Genomic DNA, 24,560 nt, shown 5'->3' with positions numbered 1-24,560 from the left:
GCCTGCTGATGGGAAGTAGAGAATAAAATCTTTTGTTTTCGTTTGCTTTCACGCGCGACCTTTGCTTCTGCTTTATTAAACTGCCCTTATGTCGCCCTACGAGCCTTTCGTTTTATTTTCTCCCCCTGTCCAGTTGAGGAGGGGGAGTGATAGAGCGGCTTTGGTGGGCACCTGGCATCCGGCCAGGGTCAACGAACTACACTAGTCCATCATAAATAGCTTTGTCTACAACGTTGCTATGAGAGACAGTGCTGAAAGCGTAACTAAATTCAGAATACACAACATCTGCTCCCTCCTCATCCACCAAGACCATCGTCTTCTTGTAGAAGGCTTGAAGTTTGGTTAAGCCTGACTTCCAGTTCACAAACCCATGCTGACTCTTCCCAATCACCTTTTTGTCCTTCATATGTTTGGGAATGGTTTGCAGAACTGTTTGCTCCATCGCCTTTGGAGGAACCTAGATGAGGCTGATAGGCCTGGAGGTCCTCAGATCCTCCCTCTTGACAGTGGGACTGTCCTTTTCTTTCTTGCAGTCCATAGAAACTTCTCCCAATCACTATGACATGTCAAAGACTATTGAGAGCGGCCTCACAGTGACATCAGCCAGCTCTCTCAGCACTCTTAGCTGCACCCTATCAGTTCCCACAGAGTTGTGTCCCTCCGGGTTCTCTAACTATGCCTTGGCATTGTCCTCCTCCGCTGACATAAGTCTTCCTGGCTCTGGATGCTCTCAATGGGGTCAGAGACCTGGGATTCCTGAAAGCCAGTATTGCCTGCAAAGAATGAGTCAAAGAAGATCCCTCCCAGAGCACCTTTGCCTGAATTTCTCCTTCCTCAAGAAGTTCCTCAGTTCCTCAGCCTGAAGGAGGTGATCTCTGAAAATCAAGCAGCTCTCCTAGACTCCTCCTCTGTCCAGGACCATAACCCATGGCATTCTTCCAAGCAGATCCCTGAAGAGCCCAAATTCTGCTCTCCTGAAGTCCAGGGCTCCGGTCCTGCTTTTTGCATTGCTCCCTCCTCTCTGGATCCTGAGCTCAAACACTGCATGATCACCGCAGTCAAGGCTGCCCCTCACCTTCACATCCACCACCAATTCTTCCGCTGATGATCTTTTCATCAGTGCACTCCCAAAAACTGCTCGACTGCTTGTGCCCTGATGTGCTGTCCCACCAGCCAACATTTGGCATGGTTCACGTCCCCCCCAAGGACCAGGGCCAGTGAACGTGAGGCTTCTTCCAGTCGTCTGAAGAAGGCCTTCTCCACCTCTTGTTCCTGATCAGCTGATCTGGAGTAGCCTCCCACCACAATGCCGATCTGCTCTCTAATCCTGACCTGTAGGCTGTCAGCTGGCTCATCGTACGTCCCAAAGCAGAGCTCCATGAATTCCAGCTGCTCTCTCGCAGAAAGGGCAATTCCCCATCCTCGCCTTCCCACCCTGTCTTTCCTAAGCAGCCCGGCTCCATCCACCACAGTACTTCCGTAACCTACCCCACTGCATCTCCATGATCCCATAGCTCTGCAACCAAGCCACAGAGCAAAAACCGGGCCACGCTGGACAGGAGCCCAGGCAACGTGCAATAACCTGCCCGTCACCATACAGCCTCCGAGGTTCCCAGAACAGATCCTCCTGCATGGTCTCAGCCGTTCAACCACATTTCCCTTCACTGCCTTTTACTGCAAGCACGCCAAAGGTCTGTTTCCCGCACCTGCCATTGCGTGACACCAACATCTAGCTAGCGGCTGCTAGAAAGAAATGCTGAGAAGTCTGTATTCTCTGTCAGTCAAGTTTTGGTCCACCCTGCTGCAGAGATGCTCCAGGGTGAGTCTAACACCACAGTAATACACTGCTTCATCCCCTTGCTTTGCTGCCTGGATCTGCAGTCTGAATCTGTTCTGGGAGCTCTCCACTGTCCCCTTAAAGCGATCCTGGAAACCTTCTCCAAAGGCATCACTCCCTCGCCAAATCCAGTCCAGAGTGCCACGTGGCCCCTGCCGGTACCAGAACAGGTAGTAGCTGCTCATACTGTCTCCACTCATGCTGCACTGGAAGGTGACTCCATCTCCCTCTTGCATGGCCACTTCCCTGATGTGTTGCTCCAAGGCCACGTGGCCGGTGACTGCTGCAGAGAGCGAGAACAAGCCATGATCACTCCAAGATTCAGCAAAGGTCAGGGCAACACTGGTGGCGCCATTCTGATAGCACTGGACTAGTGGGAGGACTAAATCCTTCTCTTTGAACCCAGCTGACAAAGATGGGCAGAGAAATAGAGCTGGTACCAGGAATCAGGGTTCACGAGGAGGGAGACACCACATTTCCCTCCCTCCTTTTCCCTGTCAGACAAGGAACTTTTTCTGATTTTCCCACTTAAGGCAAGCAGTTTTTGCACCTGGGGACAAATCCCTTTGTCTTTGCCAAGCTGGGATGGTGACGAACCCACTCTCCTGTCTGCTCTGCAAGATGGGTTGCAGTGCCCCACGAGCAGAGTGTCCAGTCCAAGTGCAAAGCGTTAGGCCCCAAGATATGGCAGCAGCAAGAAGGTGCCCTGCCTGTCCCCACGCTGCAGAGGAGGCAGGCTGGACGGAGGTGCCTGACTCACGGCTAGAAGAAAAGGAGGGCTGTTCCCACTGCACTCCACAGGGATGGGTGGAGAGGTAGAGGCGGGGGACAGGTCAGGCTGCAAGCGGTCAGCACAGCTCCACAGAGCTGTGCAGACCACAGGGGCATGCTCAGTTCCCGGGGGCATCACCCCTTCCTTTCACTTACCTACGATGGGCAATAACCCCCACACACGGCACTCCACGTGGCCAGGCCCGCTCTGTCTCGCCTCTCTCCAGCTTCACTCTGCCTGCAGAACAGTTCTGCCCACGTCTTCCCTGTCTGTGCCTCTGTGACCGTAGTCAGTCCTAGTCCCTCCTAGACGCTCCCTCGGTCTATGACAACAGTGAAGGTGAGAGGCGGGGCTGGAGGAGCAGGAGTTGAAGCTGTTGCTGCACTCCCGGGTCTCTCTCACCCTGCAGGGTGCAACAACAGAGCGCTCGCTCCGCAGGAAAACCTCTGGTGGGCAAAAGGTGACGTGTTGCTCTAGAGCCACCCCTGACCTTCCTCTCAAAAAGGACTGCAGGCTGCTGCTGGGACCTTGGAACTGGCCCTGAGGTGGCAGGTCATCCTCCCACTGGCCCCCTGCCCTTTCCTGCTGCTGAGCTGCTGCTTCCCGGATAGGACCCCCCTGAGCCCAGCTCTGCTTGGATAGGGCACCCCTAGGCAGGCATGCTCCCCACCCTGCTCCCTCCCCTCTGGCCCAGCACCCTCCTCGCTCCCCCGTGCTGACACTTCTCCCGCTGCCTCTTCCCGTCAAAGCCCTCCCAGACCCCCCAGGCAGCAAAGGCAGCAAAGGGCAGGTGAGATCCGAGACATGCTTGCTGCTGAAGCTCTGGGGTACGTGTGCAGGTTCAAGCCACCCAGCTCATCCCCCAAAACTCATATGCACAGGACTCAGCAGGGACCAGGCTGGTGGGGCTCCTCAGCAGAGCAGGGACACTCCCTTCTCTGTGATCCTCCTGCTCAGCAGGAACCCAGAGCTCCCCCTACGACCACAGGATGGGACACCTACTGAGCCCTGACACAGTGTCACCGTCCTGACTGGTAGCACCGTTGCGGGGAGCATTGCCCACTCCACGCTGCCCCTCCACAGTCTGTCTGAATCCTTCCCCTCTCCTCTCTTCTTCTGGGTGCTCCAACATGACCTATTGACGAGAGGATCCAGGGCAGGCGTGGAAGGGGAGTTGCAGAGGGTAGAGGAGCCCACTGAAACTGGAGGCTTGAGGCTGGGAAAAGAAGCAGGGGGATGCAGGGCCAGGGTGGCCTAAGGTGCACTGGGACACTCGGAGCTGCCCCAGCATGGCAGGACATGCCAGGTTCCCTACAGCCTCAAGCCCACGGAGGGCTGGAGTTCTGGCACAGAGCACCCTCCATATCCTCCTTGCTGGGGTTCCTCGCAAAAATCCATGCTGGCTCTCAGCGTACACACATGAGCATAAATGCAAATGGAGCCAACACTAACACCACAACAAAGAGACTATTCATCATGTCCAGGGGAAAAGACGCTCTGCAGCTCAGCTCCTGCTGTTCCACTACTCTGGGGCTCCCTGAACAATATGAGGTGTCAAAACTCAATTCTTCTCTGGCTTTCCATGCTCAAATTTTAGTTCTTCAGTGCTCACTGTGCTTCTTCCTATAAAAGCCTCCTTCCCTGTTGCTTTCTGCCTGTGGGAGAGCCTGAGAAGGAAGGAAGAAGGTTAAGATCATGTTCATGGTTGTGGGTGCGCCTGTGGGAGACGCTGCTACTGCAGCAGCACCTCTGTGCCTGTTTCTGGGAAAAGCCAGCCCACACTAGTCTTGAAAGGGCTTATTGCAGCCAACCACAAAAGACCTGGCTGGATTTAACCCCCCTCCTTCCACTTCTGCCCTGGCCCTGCCTCTGTTTCAAGCACTGTGCCCTTTTCCAGCTCTCTGGTGCTGCAGAAATAGGTGGCCGTGTCTGCAGCTGATGGCAAGAGCACTTCCAGCGACAGCTGGTTCCTGGAGGGGTCTGCAGGGCTGGTGACTCGGGTCTGGAAGGACGAAGCAACGTGCTGGAGTCCCGTGAAAGGATACTGCAACACTCTATGCTGCAGGTCTCTGCCAGGAGTCTGACGGATCCACTCCCAAGCGTAGCTGCTGTCGGTGATGGGTGCACCAGAGATGTGGCAGGTAAGCGTGAGAGACTCCGAGACCTTCCCTACTGCGGGGCCAGAGGCCTCTGTCTGCACCTGAGAAAGGGCACCTGCGACCCCGGGAGACAAGGATGAACATGCCGCGATAGCTCAAGACATGCCCTCTGAATGTCAGAAAACCCTTTTTCAGTGTATGGGTGAGGGAGCACTGGCACAGGTTGTCCAGGAAGCTTGTGGAGTCTCCGTGCTTGGAGATATTCAAAAGATGTCTGGACATAGCCCTGGGCAACAGAACAGGCTCTAGGTGGCCCTGCTGGAGTGGAGGGGTTGGGCCAGATGATCTCTGGAGGTCCCTACCAACCTCAGTCATTAAGTGATTCTGTGAGTAGAGGGGAAGGATCATCGCCTCAATTTATGCAACGCATGAGAGGCAGGAAAGGGTGTGCTAAGTTCCAACTCCTCCTCTGCCCTGTCCTATTAGCAAGGATGGGCAATGACACCGCAGGCAGGCTGTCACACATGGGCAGAACAGCTCCTGCTCACCTCTCCCCAGCTCCTCTCTGCCCACAGATCTGCTCTGCTCAGTTTTCCCACATCAGGTTTCCCCCGTAAGGGCTGGAAGGCATGTCCTATGAGGAGCGGCTAAGGACTTTGGGTTTGTCTAGTTTGGAGAAAAGGAGGCTGAGGGGCGACCTCGTTGCTCTCTGCAGCTTCCTGAGGAGGGGACGTCGAGAGGGAGGTGCTGATCTCTTCTCCCTGGTATCCAGTGATAGGACGCCTGGGAATGGTTCAAAGGTGCGCCAGGGGAGGTTTAGACGGGACCTTAGGAAGCATTTCTTTACTGAGAGGGTGGTCAAACACTGCAACAGGCTTCCTAGAGAGGTGGTCAATGCCCCAAGCCTGTTAGTTTTTAAGAGGCATTTGGGCAAGGCCCTTAATAACATGCCTTAACTTGGTCAGCCCTGAACTGGCCAAGCAGTTGGACTAGATGATCACTGTAGGGCCCTTCCAACTGAAATAGTCTAGGCTATGCTATTCTGTTCTCTTTTCTGGACCACTGACAGCACCCAGCCACGATGAGACCCCCCTCTCTCTGACCCCAGGCACAGTCCACTCACTGACTCACCACTGAGATGGGCTGTGACCCCCATGAACATGCAGGAGGGGACGAAGCTGATGGCGGTCAGGCACGCCCCAAGTGTCTCTCATTGTGGTCCCTGCAGGGTGCAGTAATAGAGCGCACTGTCCCCCAGTTCCAGCCCGGTGATGATCAGCGTCCCGGAGATCTTGTCAGCCTGGCAGGAAAACCTCTTGCGGGCAAAAGGGGCTGTGTGGCTGTAGGAGCCGCCTCGGCCCTTGCTCTGCAGCAAGTACTGCAGCGGTCCACCGGGACGCTGCCGATACCAGGCCACGTAAATATAGGAGGCGTTGGAGCTGTAAGTGCATCGTAAGGTCCCGGTATTCCCTGCTCGCCACCACACTGTAGACCTCGTCGCCTGGATCTCATCACCCTGAGATGCACCTGAAACAAAAGCAAGGCTGTTCCATCACTGCTTTGCTCTCACTGGCACAAGGAAATGGCCCACAAAAGGGTCAATGGAAGCAAGCAGTGGTGTTGCCAGGCAATGGTGCGGCCGAAGCCCAAGGGCTTTGCGTACCCCAGGGAAGAAGGGGGCCAAGGGAAGGCAGAGAGGGCTGCAGGCAGGCAGAGCGGCCAGCCTGGTGGGGTGACAGAAACACATTGAACCACCTCCTCAGAATAAAACACTGCATTTGGGACTCAGGAGATGGAAATTGGCGGTGCCAGGAAAGGAGCTCTTGCAGAAAGGCAAGGACCACCCTGCGGTGCGCAGTGATGGCCACTCTCTTCCTGAGAACAGTCCTGAGCCACCTCAGCACTCGCCGGCTCCAGACCTCGTGCAGCCTGGACCGGGCCCCAGCAGGTTTGTGTTAAAGCTCGGCTGGATTTCCTCTCCGTGCGAACAGCACAGAAGTAGCGGGCAGAGTCCCGGGGTGCAGGGCACGCAGGGACAGAGATGCCTCAGACCGGGAATTGTCCCGGGAGGCTGTGGCTCGACCTTCCACTGACTGCCCGAACCGAATGACTGACGAATCATAGCTGATAACGGACACCCACTCCAGACTGCCACCAGGTGCCTGACGGTACCACCAAAGGTTAAAACTCCCGAAGGTGAAGCCGGATCCGCGGCAGGAGAGGAGCACGTAGTCCCCGGGCGCTCGCAGCCCTCCGCCGGCCGCCTCCAGCCTCAGCTGCGCCCACACCCCTGCGGACGGAGAGCGCAGGCGGCCGGGCAGGGCGCGCCCACGGCCCGAGGACGTTCACCCGCCGCCCCGGCGCCCCCCGCCCCGGCACAGCGACAGCCGCCACCCCCCTCGCTCCCGGCAAAGCCCCGCGCCCGGGGCAATGCCCCGCCTGCCCTCCCGGGGCTGAGCCGCGCCTGCTCCCGACACTTGGGCCCCGACCCGCGGCCCGAGAGCCGCCCTCGCCCTCGCCCTCGCCCTCGCCCTCTCCCGCCCACGCCACCCGCTCCCCGCTTCCCCGCTAAGGAAGGCGAGCGCCAGGCGACAGCGCGCCCGGCGCGGGAGCAGCCGCAGCCCCGGGGCCCCGGGACGGGCAGGGCCGCCCGCGGGCAGCCCCAGCCCCGGGCTCGCTGCCCTCCCCTCCCGGCTCTCACCTGCCGGCCCCGCGGCCAAGGACAAGGCCAGCAGCCACGGCCCCAGCCCGGGCGCCATGATGCCCTGCCGCGCCGGGGACGGCCGGCGCCGAAGAGGAGCCGAGCGGAGCCGCGCTGGGGCCCGCTCCTGCCCGCCCCGCCGCCTCGGCCCCTCGCCGGGGCTGCGCCCACGCCGCTGCCCGCCCCCAACAGACCCGGCCCGGCCCGGCCCGGCCCCCCGGTGCCGCGGCCCCCTCGGGGGAGGGGGAGGAGGAGGAGGAGGAGGAAGAAGAGGAGTTAGGGCGGGGGAGGGACGCGGGGCAGGGGCCTCGGCGCAGGAGGAGCGCGGCGCCCCGGCAGACGAAGGCTCCTGTCCCTTGGCTCCCAGCGCGGCTCCGGCGCTGTCCCGGCTTGTCGCCCTGCCGAGCCCTGCGGAAGGAGGTCGGCGCCCCGGCCAGGCGCAGCTCGGGCCGGCTCCAGCCCCGGCCCCGGCCCCGGCCCGGCCCCGGCCCCGGCCCCGGCGCCAGGGACGGGCTGTCGGCCCGCAGCGTCCCCTCGCAGGACCCTCCCCGTGCCCCGCACCCCCAGCCCGCCCTGGCCTCGCTCCCGGCCCCTGCCCGCGGGGACCAAAACGCACAGAGGGTCGTGCTGCCATCCAGAGGGACCTCGACAGGCTGGAGAAAAGGACTGACGGGACCGTCCTGCAGTTCAACAAGGGCAAGAGCAAAGTCCTGCACCTGGGCGAAAAAACCCCATGCACCAGGGTAGGCTGGGGGACGCTCAGATGGAAAGCACAGTCCAGAAAAGAACCCCAGGGTTCTGGTGGACAACAACTTGACCAGAAATTTGCCCTTGTGGCAAAGAAGGTTAACGGTACCCTGGGCTGCATTAGACAAAGTATTGCCAGCAGGTCAGGGAGGTGATCCTTCCCCTCTAGTCCGCACTGGTGAGGTCACACCTGGAGTACTGGGTCCACTTCTTGGCTCCCCAGTACAGGAGAGGCTTGGGCATACAGGAGAGAGGCCAGTGAAGGCCGAGAAAGTGATAATGGGACTGGAGCACCTCTTGCACGAGGAAAAGCGGAGAGAGCTGGGACTGTTTACCCTGGAGAAGAGAAGGCTCAGGGGGGATCTCACCCATAGATACAGGAAGGGAGGGTGCAGGGAAGGCAGGGCCAAGCTCTTTTCAGTTGTGCTCAGGGACAGGACAAGAGGCAATGTGCACAAACTTTCTGTGGTTTTGTAGGTGATCTGTGCCAGGGCAAAGGGGAAAACTCAAACTCGGACTTTGCTGTTCCCCTGATGACTCCGGAATCAGCTTTTTACAGGAGTGTTGAGGAAAATTTGCTTTTCTCTTTTGGCTACAAGCCTCAAAGCTGGAACGTAAGAGAGAATACGCAAGTGATACAATAGTAGTGTGGGCGGGTAAAAAAGTAGCACACAGAGGAGTCAGGAGAGCTATTCAGCATGGTTATGTTTGCTGTGTTACTGGCGTCTGCCGTATTTATGGTGTGTGGTCTTCTGTTAGCTCTTGTGGTGTGGTGTTCTTCTGTAAAGTTGCAGATATAGCTACATATGCATGTGATGAGGTTGTACAACCACGTACACAAACCCAGAGCCTGGCTTTGGAAGGACGGGGAATAACATGCATCCCCATTTGACCGGTTGACTGGCTGCTTCCTGGAGCCTGAGAGGCCTGCTGCGGGCCACAGCTTGTTGCTGGAGGCAGCGTTCCTGGATAGAGGGCAGGGCAGGGGAGGGGAGGGGAGGGAAGTCAATCACACCCAAAGGCCGCTGCCGGAGGATTGCAGGGGGTACGTGGCAGCACGTTGGCAGCGCGTGAGGTCAGGAGGAAAGAGTAGAGATCTTCCTCCCAGTCAGAAACCCAAGGACGCAAGAGTACTCCCAAAGCATTTCCAGCCCCCAAAGCTGTCTCTTAAAAGCTCGGGCTGGCCATCAGGCCTGATGCTGTCCTTTCAGGCTCCCCAGAAAGGGCATAAGAAAAGGGGAGCAGAAGAGGAGCCAGTTTTGCTCCTAGGGTGGTAGAAGAGTTGAGGCTGTAAGGGACCTCTGGAAAAGGTCTAGTTTAACCCTCCTGCTTGAAGCAGGGTCAACTGGTGTTGAGTAGGTGTACTGGGTGCCGCTGGGATGGAGTTAATTTTCTTCACAGCAGCCTGTATGGGCAGCTGTGATTTTTGTGACCAAAACCGTGTTGGTAACACACTGATGGTTTAGCTATTGCTGAACAGTGCTTATGCAGGGCCTTCTCTGTTTCTCTTGTTGCCCCACCAGCTGTACAGCTGACCATAACCGGCCAAAGGGATATTCCATACCGCATGACGTCATGCGAAGCAATAAAAGCTGGGGGAAAGAAGGTGGGGGAAAGGGGGATATTTGGAGTTATGACATTTGTCTTTCCCAAGTAACCGTTATGCGTGATGAAGGCCTGCTTTCCTGGAAACGGCTAAACATCTGCCCGCGGATGGGAAGTAGAGAATGCATTTATTATTTTGCATGGTTTGTGCGTGCAGCTTTGGCTTTACTTATTAAACTCTCTTTATCCCAACACACAAGTCTTCTCACTTTTACCCTTCCGATTCTGTCTCCCATCCCACTGTGGAGGGAGTAAGTGAGGCGCTGTTTGGGGCTTAGCTGCCATGTCGGGTCAAGCCACCACAGTAGGCTGCTCACAACGTCATCCAGTTCAGTTCTCACTACCTCCAAGAACAGAGACTGCCTGTTCCAGCTGTCACCTCGACAGTAAAAACCCAGTTCTCTCAGGCTCTCCTTCTATGTCAGATGCTCCCTTCGTCATCTTCATGGCCATAGAAACTTCTCCCAATCACTGTGACACATCTTCATGGCCCTTCATTGCATTTGCTCTCGTATGTCCACATCTCGCCCGTGCTGGGGCGCCCAGGACTGGATGCAGTAGTTCACAGGCTCACCAGTGCTGAGTTCAAGACCACCCATTCCAACGATCAAGGAGTCAGGTAGAAATGCTAGGAGGCCTGCATGGATAAAGAAGGCTAGGGAAAATGCGGGACCACTGCTGAAAGGGGTGGATAACTCGGTGACAGGTACTGAATGCCTTATGCACCTCAGTCTTTACTAGCAAGACTGGCCTTCAGCACTCCCACGTCCCAGAGTCCAGGGAGAAAGGCTGGAGCAAGGAAGATGCACCCTTGCACTGTTCGTGTCACTGAGCACTTACCTAGTTCTATTGGGTCTAGCTGAGATGGAGTTCATTTTCCCTACAGCAGCCCTTGCAGTGCTGTGCTCTGTATTGGTAGCTAGAACAGTGTTGATAACACACCAGTGTTTTGGCTACTGCTGAGCAGTGCTCCCACAGCATCAAGGCTGTCTCTCCAACATTGCCCCCCACCAGTAGGCTGGGGGTGGGCAAGATCTTGGGAGGGGACAGATCCAGGACAGCTGACCCAAACTGACCAAAGGGATATTCCATACCATATGACGTCTGCTCAGTATAAAAGCTAGGGGGAGGAGGAGGAAGTGGGGGGCATTCGTTTATTTACGTTTGTCTTCCAGAGCAACCACTACGTGTACCGAAACCCTGCTTCCCGGGAAGTGGCCGAACATCGCCTGCTGATGGGAAGTAGAGAATAAAATCTTTTGTTTTCGTTTGCTTTCACGCGCGACCTTTGCTTCTGCTTTATTAAACTGCCCTTATGTCGCCCTACGAGCCTTTCGTTTTATTTTCTCCCCCTGTCCAGTTGAGGAGGGGGAGTGATAGAGCGGCTTTGGTGGGCACCTGGCATCCGGCCAGGGTCAACCCACTACAGTCCTTTTTTGCGCCCAACGTGGGGCAAGACAACGGCAGTTTTGTATTAAGCGTGCTATAGCTATAGTAGTTATTAAGTGGCAAGCTCCTGTGTGGGTCACGGAGTTTGTTGGCTGCACTGCTTATCTCCTTATTTTGCTGAGCTTGGGAACATGTTAATAGAAATAATGGCTCTGTGCTTTGCCCTGGCATTGACGGCCTTGCTGTGCTGGGGGAGCTATTTTGTGGGAAGGATGAAGGAACTTGGGAACTTGCTGGTACAAACAATGGCTATGTGCTTTGTCCTGGCATTGATGGCCTTGCTGTGCTGCGGTAGCTCTTGGGCCTGTCCGGACAGGACCAGTTGTGCAAAATGTACTCTACATTGCAGCTGGGGAGCATGGTCTCACCTGGAGCCTCTGGCAGAAAACATCAGGAGAAACCCAAGGTCGACCATTAGGGTTTTGGAGCCGGGGTATCGAGGATCAGAAGCCCACTACACCCCAACTGAAAAAGAGATACTAGCAGCATATGACGGGGTTCGAGCCGCTTCAGAAGTTGTTGGTACAGAAGCATATCTCGTCTTGGCACCACGATTGCCTGTGCTACACTGGATGTTCAAAGGAAACATCCCCTCTACACACCATGCAACCAGCGCTACATGGAGTAAGTGGGTAGTGTTAATCACGCAACGAGCTCGACTGGGGAAACCCAACCACCCAGGAATCCTGGAAGAGATCATGGACTGGCCAGAAGGCAGAGATTTTGGAGCATTGCCTGAAGATGTGGCTCGTGCCCAAGAGACACCACCATATAATGAGTTATCAGAAGATGAAAGGCGTTATGCTTTGTTTACTGATGGATCCTGTCGTGTGGTAGGAAACCATCGGAAATGGAAAGCTGCTGTGTGGAGTCCCACACGACAAGTTGTTGAGGCCACTGGAGGAGAAGGTGAGTCAAGTCAGTTTGCAGAAGTGAAAGCCATCCAGCTAGCCCTAGAGATTGCTGAACGAGAAAAGTGGCCAGTACTCTATCTCTATACTGACTCCTGGATGGTGGCTAATGCCCTATGGGGGTGGCTGCAGCAGTGGAAGAAGACCAATTGGCAGCGCAGGGGTAAAACCATCTGGGCTGCTGCATCATGGCAGGACATTGCTGCCCGGGTAGAAAACATGGCTCTAAAGGTACGTCATGTAGATGCTCACATGCCCAAAAGCCACGCCACTGAAGAACATCAAAACAATGAACAGGTAGACAAGGCTGCCAAAATTGAAGTATCTCAGGTGGACCTGGACTGGGAGCGTAAGGGTGAGCTATTTGTAGCTCAATGGGCCCACAAAACATCGGGACATCTAGGGAGAGATGCAACATACAGATGGGCTCGTGATCGAGGGGTGGACCTGACCATGGAGGCCATCACACAGGTCACTCATGAATGTGAAACGTGCTGCAATCAAGCGAGCCACACGAGTAAAATCTCCCTGGAACAGAGGGCGGTGGCTGGGTTTTCAATATGGCGAGGCCTGGCAAATTGACTATATTGGACCACTGCCACGAACATGCCAAGGCAAGCGCTACATACTCACCGTGGTGGAAGCAACTACTGGCCGGCTAGAAACATACACTGTAAACCATGCCGCTGCCCGAAACACCATCTTAGGCCTCGAAAGGCAAATTTTGTGGTGACATGGTACTCTGGAAAGAATTGAATCAGATAATGGGACTCATTTCTGGAATAACCTCATAAACTCCTGGGCAAAGAAACACGGCATTGAGTGGGTGTATCACATCCCCTATCACCCACAAGCCTCTGGAAAGATTGAGAGGTATAATGGACTGTTAAAGACTATGTTGAGAGCATTGGGCAATGGGGCATGGAAGCACTGGGATACAAATTTAGCAGAAGCCACTTGGCTAGTTAACACCAGAGGGTCTGCTAACCGTCCTGGTCCTGCCCAAACAAAACCCCTACATACTGTGGGAGGAGATAAGGTCCCCATAGTGCACATGGGAAGTGGCTGGGAAGGCGGTATGGATTGCTCCTCCCATGGGAAAAGGCAAACCCATTCGTGGGATTGTCTTTGCTCAAGGACCTGGGTATACTTGGTGGGTAATGCGGAAGGATGGGGAGACCCGGTGTGTGCCTCAAGGAGATTTAACCTTGGGGGAAAAATAATCTGTGATGTGAGTTGTATGTTGTAGGAAGTAATGCAGCAGGAATGACCTGAACTGACGAAGAGCGAGTTTCACAAGGAACAAGACGAGTGCAACGATGACTGAAACCAAGCCAGTGTTGGTGCTCAATAATCAAACATACTGCTTCTCCTGTCCTGAACATCCATCTTGACAGACGGGGCCCAAGTCACAGCCTGTTTGTGAACATCTGGAGGAGTGCAAGAAGCCCATGGAATGGGAGAGTAATATCTCTCTGTTAAAAGACAGAAGATAGTAGTTACTGAGAATGTGTAAATCTGTATGTTGGGTATAAAGATGGTTTAAGTCCTAAGTGTTGGTAAGAAGGGATTTCAGTAATGAGAATTAAATACGATGGGATGGTTAGAAGATATATGTATACGTACGTGTGTATTAAATTATGTGGGACCTGAGCATGAAGCAAATGGTATGGAATAAGGGGTGGAGATTGTATTGGGTCTAGCTGAGATGGAGTTCATTTTCCCTACAGCAGCCCTCGTAGTGCTGTGGTCTGTATTGGTAGCTAGAACAGTGTTGATAACACACCAGTGTTTTGGCTACTGCTGAGCAGTGCTCCCACAGCATCAAGGCTGTCTCTCCAACATTGCCCCCCACCAGTAGGCTGGGGGTGGGCAAGATCTTGGGAGGGGACAGATCCAGGACAGCTGACCCAAACTGACCAAAGGGATATTCCATACCATATGACGTCTGCTCAGTATAAAAGCTAGGGGGAGGAGGAGGAAGTGGGGGGCATTCGTTTATTTACGTTTGTCTTCCAGAGCAACCACTACGTGTACCGAAACCCTGCTTCCCGGGAAGTGGCCGAACATCGCCTGCTGATGGGAAGTAGAGAATAAAATCTTTTGTTTTCGTTTGCTTTCACGCGCGACCTTTGCTTCTGCTTTATTAAACTGCCCTTATGTCGCCCTACGAGCCTTTCGTTTTATTTTCTCCCCCTGTCCAGTTGAGGAGGGGGAGTGATAGAGCGGCTTTGGTGGGCACCTGGCATCCGGCCAGGGTCAACGAACTACACTAGTCCATCATAAATAGCTTTGTCTACAACGTTGCTATGAGAGACAGTGCTGAAAGCGTAACTAAATTCAGAATACACAACATCTGCTCCCTCCTCATCCACCAAGACCATCGTCTTCTTGTAGAAGGCTTGAAGTTTGGTTAAGCCTGACTTCCAGTTCACAAACCCATGCTGACTCTTCCCAATCACCTTTTTGTCCTTCATATGTTTGGGAATGGTTTGCAGAACTGTTTGCTCCATCGCCTTTGGAGGAACCTAGATGAGGCTGATAGGCCTGGAGGTCCTCAGATCCTCCCTCTTGACAGTGGGACTGTCCTTTTCTTTCTTGCAGTCCATAGAAACTTCTCCCAATCACTATGACATGTCAAAGACTATTGAGAGCGGCCTCACAGTGACATCAGCCAGCTCTCTCAGCACTCTTAGCTGCACCCTATCAGTTCCCACAGAGTTGTGTCCCTCCGGGTTCTCTAACTATGCCTTGGCATTGTCCTCCTCCGCTGACATAAGTCTTCCTGGCTCTGGATGCTCTCAATGGGGTCAGAGACCTGGGATTCCTGAAAGCCAGTATTGCCTGCAAAGAATGAGTCAAAGAAGATCCCTCCCAGAGCACCTTTGCCTGAATTTCTCCTTCCTCAAGAAGTTCCTCAGTTCCTCAGCCTGAAGGAGGTGATCTCTGAAAATCAAGCAGCTCTCCTAGACTCCTCCTCTGTCCAGGACCATAACCCATGGCATTCTTCCAAGCAGATCCCTGAAGAGCCCAAATTCTGCTCTCCTGAAGTCCAGGGCTCCGGTCCTGCTTTTTGCATTGCTCCCTCCTCTCTGGATCCTGAGCTCAAACACTGCATGATCACCGCAGTCAAGGCTGCCCCTCACCTTCACATCCACCACCAATTCTTCCGCTGATGATCTTTTCATCAGTGCACTCCCAAAAACTGCTCGACTGCTTGTGCCCTGATGTGCTGTCCCACCAGCCAACATTTGGCATGGTTCACGTCCCCCCCAAGGACCAGGGCCAGTGAACGTGAGGCTTCTTCCAGTCGTCTGAAGAAGGCCTTCTCCACCTCTTGTTCCTGATCAGCTGATCTGGAGTAGCCTCCCACCACAATGCCGATCTGCTCTCTAATCCTGACCTGTAGGCTGTCAGCTGGCTCATCGTACGTCCCAAAGCAGAGCTCCATGAATTCCAGCTGCTCTCTCGCAGAAAGGGCAATTCCCCATCCTCGCCTTCCCACCCTGTCTTTCCTAAGCAGCCCGGCTCCATCCACCACAGTACTTCCGTAACCTACCCCACTGCATCTCCATGATCCCATAGCTCTGCAACCAAGCCACAGAGCAAAAACCGGGCCACGCTGGACAGGAGCCCAGGCAACGTGCAATAACCTGCCCGTCACCATACAGCCTCCGAGGTTCCCAGAACAGATCCTCCTGCACGGTCTCAGCCGTTCAACCACATTTCCCTTCACTGCCTTTTACTGCAAGCACGCCAAAGGTCTGTTTCCCGCACCTGCCATTGCGTGACACCAACATCTAGCTAGCGGCTGCTAGAAAGAAATGCTGAGAAGTCTGTATTCTCTGTCAGTCAAGTTTTGGTCCACTCTGCTGCAGAGATGCTCCAGGGTGAGTCTAACACCACAGTAATACACTGCTTCATCCCCTTGCTTTGCTGCCTGGATCTGCAGTCTGAATCTGTTCTGGGAGCTCTCCACTGTCCCCTTAAAGCGATCCTGGAAACCTTCTCCAAAGGCATCACTCCCTCGCCAAATCCAGTCCAGAGTGCCATGTGGCCCCTGCCGGTACCAGAACAGGTAGTAGCTGCTCATACTGTCTCCACTCATGCTGCACTGGAAGGTGGCTCCATCTCCCCCTTGCACGGCCACTTCCCTGATGTGTTGCTCCAAGGCCACGTGGCCAGTGACTGCTGCAGAGAGCGAGAACAAGCCATGATCACTCCAAGATTCAGCAAAGGTCAGGGCAACACTGGTGGCGGCATTCTGATAGCACTGGACTAGTGGGAGGACTAAATCCTTCTCTTTGAACCCAGCTGACAAAGATGGGCAGAGAAATAGAGCTGGTACCAGGAATCAGGGTTCACGAGGAGGGAGACACCACATTTCCCTCCCTCCTTTTCCCTGTCAGACAAGGAACTTTTTCTGATTTTCCCACTTACGGCAAGCAGTTTTTGCACCTGGGGACAAATCCCTTTGTCTTTGCCAAGCTGGGATGGTGACGAACCCACTCTCCTGTCTGCTCTGCAAGACAGGGCCCAGTCTCCTGTCCCTGAAACTGCTCTGCGAGCACACAGGACCTCTCACAGGCACGTGGGGCTTGGGCCCTACGCTGCCACCCTCAACCCGGTCTTTGCAAGATGGGTTGCAGTGCCCCACGAGCAGAGTGTCCAGTCCAAGTGCAAAGCGTTAGGCCCCAAGATATGGCAGCAGCAAGTAGGTGCCCTGCCTGTCCCCACGCTGCAGAGGAGGCAGGCTGGACGGAGGTGCCTGACTCACGGCTAGAAGAGAAGGAGGGCTGTTCCCACCGCACTCCACAGGGATGGGTGGAGAGGTAGAGGCAGGGGAGAGGTCAGGCTGCAAGCGGTCAGCACAGCTCCACAGAGCTGTGCAGACCACAGGGGCATGCTCAGTTCCCGGGGGGCATCACCCCTTCCTTTCACTTACCTACGATGGGCAATAACCCCACACACACGGCACTCCACGTGGCCAGGCCTGCTCTGTCTCGCCTCTCTCCAGCTTCACTCTGCCTGCAGAACAGTTCTGCCCACGTCTTCCCTGTCTGTGCCTCTGTGACCGTAGTCAGTCCTAGTCCCTCCTAGACGCTCCCTCGGTCTATGACAACAGTGAAGGTGAGAGGCGGGGCTGGAGGAGCAGGAGTTGAAGCTGTTGCTGCACTCCCGGGTCTCTCTCACCCTGCAGGGTGCAACAACAGAGCGCTCGCTCCGCAGGAAAACCTCTGGTGGGCAAAAGGTGACGTGTTGCTCTAGAGCCACCCCTGACCTTCCTCTCAAAAAGGACTGCAGGCTGCTGCTGGGACCTTGGAACTGACCCTGAGGGTGGCAGGTCATCCTCCCACTGGCCCCCTGCCCTTTCCTGCTGCTGAGCTGCTGCTCCCGGATAGGACCCCCCTGAGCCCAGCTCTGCTTGGATAGGGCACCCCTAGGCAGGCATGCTCCCCACCCTGCTCCCTCCCCTCTGGCCCAGCACCCTCCTCGCTCCCCCGTGCTGACACTTCTCCCGCTGCCTCTTCCCGTCAAAGCCCTCCCAGACCCCCAGGCAGCAAAGGCAGCAAAGGGCAGGTGAGATCCGAGACATGCTTGCTGCTGAAGCTCTGGGGTACGTGTGCAGGTTCAAGCCACCCAGCTCATCCCCCAAAACTCATATGCACAGGACTCAGCAGGGACCAGGCTGGTGGGGCTCCTCAGCAGAGCAGGGACACTCCCTTCTCTGTGATCCTCCTGCTCAGCAGGAACCCAGAGCTCCCCCTACGACCACAGGATGGGACACCTACTGAGCCCTGACACAGTGTCACCGTCCTGACTGGTAGCACCATTGTCATCATCCTGACTGGTAGCACCATTGCGGGGAGCATTGCCCACTCCACACTGCCCCTCCACAGTCTGTCTGAATCCTTCCCCTCTCCTCTCTTCTTCTGGGTGCTCCAACATGACCTATTGACGAGAGGATCCAGGGCAGGCGTGGCAAGGGGAGTTGCAGAGGGTAGAGGAGCCCACTGAAACTGGAGGCTTGACGCTGGGAAAAGAAGCAGGGGGATGCAGGGCCAGGGTGGCCTAAGGTGCACTGGGACACTCGGAGCTGCCCCAGCATGGCAGGACATGCCAGGTTCCCTACAGCCTCAAGCCCACGGAGGGCTGGAGTTCTGGCACAGAGCACCCGCCATAGCCTCCTTGCTGGGGTTCCTTGCAAAAATCCATGCTGGCTCTCAGCGTACACACATGAGCACAAATGCAAATGGAGCCAACACTAACACCACAACAAAGAGACTATTCATCATGTCCAGGGGAAAAGACGCTCTGCAGCTCAGCTCCTGCTGTTCCACTACTCTGGGGCTCCCTGAACAATATGAGGTGTCAAAACTCAATTCTTCTCTGGCTTTCCATGCTCAGATTTTAGTTCTTCAGTGCTCACTGTGCTTCTTCCTATAAAAGCCTCCTTCCCTGTTGCTTTCTGCCTGTGGGAGAGCCTGAGAAGGAAGGAAGAAGGTTAAGATCATGTTCATGGTTGTGGGTGTGCTTGTGGGAGACGCTGCTGCTGCAGCAGCAGCTCTGTGCCTGTTTCTGGGAAAAGCCAGCCCACACTAGTCTTGAAAGGACTTATTGCAGCCAACCACAAAAGACCTGGCTGGATTTAACCCCCCTCCTTCCACTTCTGCCCTGGCCCTGCCTCTGTTTCAAGCACTGTGCCCTTTTCCAGCTCTCTGGTGCTGCAGAAATAGGTGGCCGTGTCTGCAGCTGATGGCGAGAGCACTTCCAGCGACAGCTGGTTCCTGGAGGGGTCTGCAGGGCTGGTGACTCGGGTCTGGAAGGACGAAGCAACGTGCTGGAGTCCCGTGAAAGGATACTGCAACACTCTATGCTGCAGGTCTCTGCCAGCAGTCTGACGGATCCAGTCCCAAGCGTAGCTGCTGTCGGTGATGGGTGCACCAGAGACGTGGCAGGTAAGCGTGAGAGACTCCGAGACCTTCCCTACCGCGGGGCCAGAGGCCTCTGTCTGCACCTGAGAAAGGGCACCTGCGACCCCGGGAGACAAGGATGAACATGCCGCGATAGCTCAAGACATGCCCTCTGAATGTCAGAAAACCCTTTTTCAGTGTATGAGCACTGGCACAGGTTGTCCAGGAAGCTTGTGGAGTCTCCGTGCTTGGAGATATTCAAAAGATGTCTGGACATAGCCCTGGGCAACAGAACAGGCTCTAGGTGGCCCTGCTGGAGTGGAGGGGTTGGGCCAGATGACCTCTGGAGGTCCCTACCAACCTCAGTCATTAAGTGATTCTGTGAGTAGAGGGGAAGGATCATCGCCTCAATTTATGCAACGCATGAGAGGCAGGAAAGGGTGTGCTAAGTTCCAACTCCTCCTCTGCCCCTGTCCTATTAGCAAGGATGGGCAATGACACCGCAGGCAGGCTGTCACACATGGGCAGAACAGCTCCTGCTCACCTCTCCCCAGCTCCTCTCTGCCCACAGATCTGCTCTGCTCAGTTTTCCCACATCAGGTTTCCCCCCGTAAGGGCTGGAAGGCATGTCCTATGAGGAGCGGCTAAGGACTTTGGGTTTGTCTAGTTTGGAGAAAAGGAGGCTGAGGGGCGACCTCGTTGCTCTCTGCAGCTTCCTGAGGAGGGGACGTCGAGAGGGAGGTGCTGATCTCTTCTCCCTGGTATCCAGTGATAGGACGCATGGGAATGGTTCAAAGGTGCGCCAGGGGAGGTTTAGACGGGACCTTAGGAAGCATTTCTTTACTGAGAGGGTGGTCAAACACTGCAACAGGCTTCCTAGAGAGGTGGTCAATGCCCCAAGCCTGTTAGTTTTTAAGAGGCATTTGGGCAAGGCCCTTAATAACATGCCTTAACTTGGTCAGCCCTGAACTGGCCAAGCAGTTGGACTAGATGATCACTGTAGGGCCCTTCCAACTGAAATAGTCTAGGCTATGCTATTCTGTTCTCTTTTCTGGACCACTGACAGCACCCAGCCACGATGAGACCCCCCTCTCTCTGACCCCAGGCACAGTCCACTCACTGACTCACCACTGAGATGGGCTGTGACCCCCATGAACATGCAGGAGGGGACAAAGCTGATGGCGGTCAGGCACGCCCCAAGTGTCTCTCACTGTGGTCCCTGCAGGGTGCAGTAATAGAGCGCACTGTCCCCCAGTTCCAGCCCGGTGATGATCAGTGTCCCGGAGCTCTTGTCGGCCTGGCAGGAAAACCTCTTGCGGGCAAAAGGGGCTGTGTGGCTGTAGGAGCCGCCTCGGCCCTTGCTCTGCAGCAAGTACTGCAGCGGTCCACCGGGACGCTGCCGATACCAGGCCACGTAAATATAGGAGGCGTTGGAGCTGTAAGTGCATCGTAAGGTCCCGGTATTCCCTGCTCGCCACCACACTGTAGACCTCGTCGCCTGGATCTCATCACCCTGAGATGCACCTGAAACAAAAGCAAGGCTGTTCCATCACTGCTTTGCTCTCACTGGCACAAGGAAATGGCCCACAAAAGGGTCAATGGAAGCAAGCAGTGGTGTTGCCAGGCAATGGTGCGGCCAAAGCCCAAGGGCTTTGCGTACCCCAGGGAAGAAGGGGGCCAAGGGAAGGCAGAGAGGGGCTGCAGGCAGGCAGAGCGGCCAGCCTGGTTGGGTGACAGAAACACATTGAACCACCTCCTCAGAATAAAACACTGCATTTGGGACTCAGGAGATGGAAATTGGCAGTGCCAGGAAAGGAGCTCTTGCAGAAAGGCCAGGACCACCCCGCGGTGCGCAGTGATGGCCACTCTCTTCCTGAGAACAGTCCTGAGCCACCTCAGCACTCGCCGGCTCCAGACCTCGTGCAGCCTGGACCGGGCCCCAGCAGGTTTGTGTTAAAGCTCGGCTGGATTTCCTCTCTCCGTGCGAACAGCACAGAAGTAGCGGGCAGAGTCCCGGGGGTGCAGGGCACGCAGGGACAGAGATGCCTCAGACCGGGAATTGTCCCGGGACACCGTGGCTCGACCCTCCACTGACTGCCCGAATCGAATGACTGACGAATCATATGTGATAAAGGACACCCACTCCAGACTGCCACCGGGTGCCTGACGGTACCACAGAATGTGATAATCCCCGAAGGTGAAGCCGGATCCGCGGCAGGAGAGGAGCACGTAGTCCCCGGGCGCTCGCAGCCCTCCGCCGGCCGCCTCCAGCCTCAGCTGCGCCCACACCCCTGCGGACGGAGAGCGCAGGCGGCCGGGCAGGGCGCGCCCACGGCCCGAGGACGTTCACCCGCCGCCCCGGCGCCCCCCGCCCCGGCACAGCGACAGCCGCCACCCCCCTCGCTCCCGGCAAAGCCCCGCGCCCGGGGCAATGCCCCGCCTGCCCTCCTCGGGGCTGAGCCGCGCCTGCTCCCGACACTTGGGCCCCGACCCGCGGCCCGAGAGCCGCCCTCGCCCTCGCCCTCGCCCTCTCCCGCCCACGCCACCCGCTCCCCGCTTCCCCGCTAAGGAAGGCGAGCGCCAGGCGGCAGCGCGCCCGGCGCGGGAGCAGCCGCAGCCCCGGGGCCCGGGACGGGCAGGGCCGCCCGCGGGCAGCCCCAGCCCCGGGCCCAGCCCCGGGCTCGCTGCCCTCCCCGCCCGGCTCTCACCTGCCGGCCCCGCGGCCAAGGACAAGGCCAGCAGCCACGGCCCCAGCCCGGGCGCCATCGTGCCCTGCCGCGCCGGGGACGGCCGGCGCCGAAGAGGAGCCGAGCGGAGCCGCGCTGGGGCCCGCTCCTGCCCGCCCCGCCGCCTCGGCCCCTCGCCGGGGCTGCGCCCACGCCGCTGCCCGCCCCAACAGACCCGGCCCGGCCCGGCCCGGCCCGGCCCCCCGGTGCCGCGGCCCCCTCGGGGGAGGAGGGGAGGGGGAGGGGGAGGGGGAGGAGGAGGGGGAGGGGGGGGAGGGGGAGGAGGAGGAGGAGGGGGGGGAGGAGGAGGAGGAGGAGGAGGAGGAGTTAGGGCGGGGGAGGGACGCGGGGCAGGGGCCTCGGCGCAGGAGGAGCGCGGCGCCCCGGCAGACGAAGGCTCCTGTCCCTTGGCTCCCAGCGCGGCTCCGGCGCTGTCCCGGCTTGTCGCCCTGCCGAGCCCTGCGGAAGGGGGTCGGCGCCCCGGCCAGGCGCAGCTCGGGCCGGCTCCAGCCCCGGCCCCGGCCCCGGCCTCGGCGCCAGGGACGGGCTGTCGGCCCGCAGCGTCCCCTCGCAGGACCCTCCCCGTGCCCCGCACCCCCAGCCCGCCCTGGCCTCGCTCCCGGCCCCTGCCCGCGGGGACCAAAACGCACAGAGGGTCGTGCTGCCATCCAGAGGGACCTCGACAGGCTGGAGAAAAGGACTGACGGGACCGTCCTGCAGTTCAACAAGGGCAAGAGCAAAGTCCTGCACCTGGGCGGAAAAAAACCCATGCACCACCGGTCTCCTCGGTTGGATCTTGTCACCCTGAAACGTGCCTGAAAACCAGCAGGGCCGTTCAACCAGCACATCGCTGCAACCGGCTCATTGCAACAAGCCAAATGAAATGGTGGAAACGGGAAACATTGGCACAAAAACCCAAGTGCTTTGGATGCATGTAGTAGTCCTAACAAGAAGACTATTTTCCAGGGATGACTTGGTAATCCATGTACTAAATTGACCTGAGAGGGCACAGGCTTATATTGGGTTGCACACAGCTCAGGACAATCTGCAAAGCGCTGTGCTGCACGTTTCCCCGTCGCAGGATGAAGTGAGCTGGCAAATCGTAGTGGAAGAGCCCGGTGTTGCCTCCCACATCATATCAGCCCCAATGCATATTCTTATCTTACACCACAGCTCCAGGTGCTGGGCAACTGTTATGTTCCCGCATTAGCTAGCTAATCGAATTGTTGTTGTGTTTCACCTCTTGCTCAGCCTAGAAGGAGAGCCTGAAACTGGACATGGAAGAAGGATGAGACACTTCTGTGTCATTGCTCAGGACAGAGATACCTGAATGACGACATACAGTAGGAACATGTTTTTCTAGATCCTGGTTAAATTTGGATACACTTAGGCATGCGGGGAAGTCCACGTAGTCCCCAGCGTCAGAGCATTCGTATGCCATCTGTAGTGCCTGATCGTGCTATGTCTGCCTTGCTCACATGGAAAAGTCCTGAAAAGGAAATGAATATCAGCTCTGTTGGGATTGCATTGTAGGTGCCCATTATTCCTCATATACTCCAAACAGTTAAGAATTACAGCTAGCAATTCACTCAGAGTGTGTGAAACATAGCATGAAGTGAGAGGTGTCTGGAGTGCTGCGACTGGGAGGGGCAGTCCAAGACCACCTGAACAGTCAAGCTCTGAAAGCCCGCTCACAAGTGGTCAGTCTGCTGGTGGCAAAGCAAATCCACACATTGGCATCTGCAGCACTCAGACTGCAAACAGCTGCCTTAGCAGCATCAGGCAGCACGTATACCAGAGAATACTGGGCTGGCAGGGGCGCATGCCAGAGCAGGTGGCCTAAATAAGAGTACACAGCCTCCTTGTGTCAAAGTATGCAACTGGCTGCTATGAAACAAGAATGGCCAAGTTGTGAAAGTCATCACTGGCCAGTCTCTCCAGGATTTGGAAAATGCTGGCCACATCTGTAGGCCAAGCCCTTCTAAGCCAAGTCTTTCCGCCAACACAACTGCAATACTGGAAGTCCAAGGGACTGGTAAGCCTCTGTGGACACACAGTATGGGTGAGCATTGTCCTGCAGGTGACATTGGCATGAAGTCTTTGGACACATGCATTGATTATTCCATGGCTAGACCCTTCTACATCTGCTCATACTGTCCCATTAGACATTCAAGGATGTCAGCAACGGGCTGTGGCTAAATGCTGTCAAAATGGTGCCACAGAAGACCCACGTGCATCCTGAGCCGATCAGCAGACATGCACCTTGAAAGCCCCACAGGACGAAGTAACATCCTGTGTTATGAACTGACCCCAACTGCCCTTCCTCATCTCTCTGTGCTGCTTGGGGCGAGGAGGAGGTAGAAAAGTTGGGAATGAAAGAGTGAAGTTGAGCCCGGGAAGAAGCAGGAATGGGGGGAAGATTTCTTATTTTTGTTGTTGTTTCTCATTATCCTAATCTGTTTTTCATTGGAAATACATTAATTTCCCCCAAGTCTGTTTTGCCTGATGGGTAAGCGATCTACCTGTCTTTATTTTGACACATGCGTTTTTATTCTGATTCTCTCCTCTGACTCATTGAGGAAGGGGAGTGAGAGAGTCGCTTGGTAAGCATCTGGCAGCCACCCAAGGTTAACTCAACACAGTGGGAAAGGCGGCTAATGATACCCTGGGTGGCACCAGGAGGAGTGTTGCCAGCAGGTTGAGGGAGGTGATCCTTCCCACCTATTCAGCACTGGTGAGGCCACACCTGGAGTACTGGGACCAGTTCTGGGCTCCACAGTACAGGAAAGAGATGGACAT

At 56.3% G+C, this 24,560-nt stretch overlaps 1 protein-coding gene and 2 gene segments (V, D, J or C); all 3 read right to left on the bottom strand.

Annotated features, from left to right (window-relative positions):
* LOC127026700 (M1-specific T cell receptor alpha chain-like) overlaps positions 1-24,560 on the bottom strand; it is a 186,347-nt gene that overhangs the window by 139,642 nt on the left and 22,145 nt on the right. The gene's annotated exons all lie outside the window — the stretch shown is intronic.
* LOC127026709 (Ig kappa chain V region 120-like) lies at positions 5,864-7,468 on the bottom strand. The segment is given in 2 exon segments: positions 5,864-6,235; positions 7,410-7,468. Coding segments are annotated over 2 exon segments (375 nt in total).
* On the bottom strand, positions 20,933-21,801 carry LOC127026706 (immunoglobulin heavy variable 3-11-like). The segment is given in 2 exon segments: positions 20,933-21,326; positions 21,744-21,801. Coding segments are annotated over 2 exon segments (396 nt in total).

This window comes from Gymnogyps californianus, chromosome 28 (genome assembly GCF_018139145.2).
Source record: "Gymnogyps californianus isolate 813 chromosome 28, ASM1813914v2, whole genome shotgun sequence".
Taxonomy (NCBI): Eukaryota; Metazoa; Chordata; class Aves; order Accipitriformes; family Cathartidae; genus Gymnogyps; species Gymnogyps californianus.
This window is presented reverse-complemented; position numbering and strand designations above follow the sequence as displayed.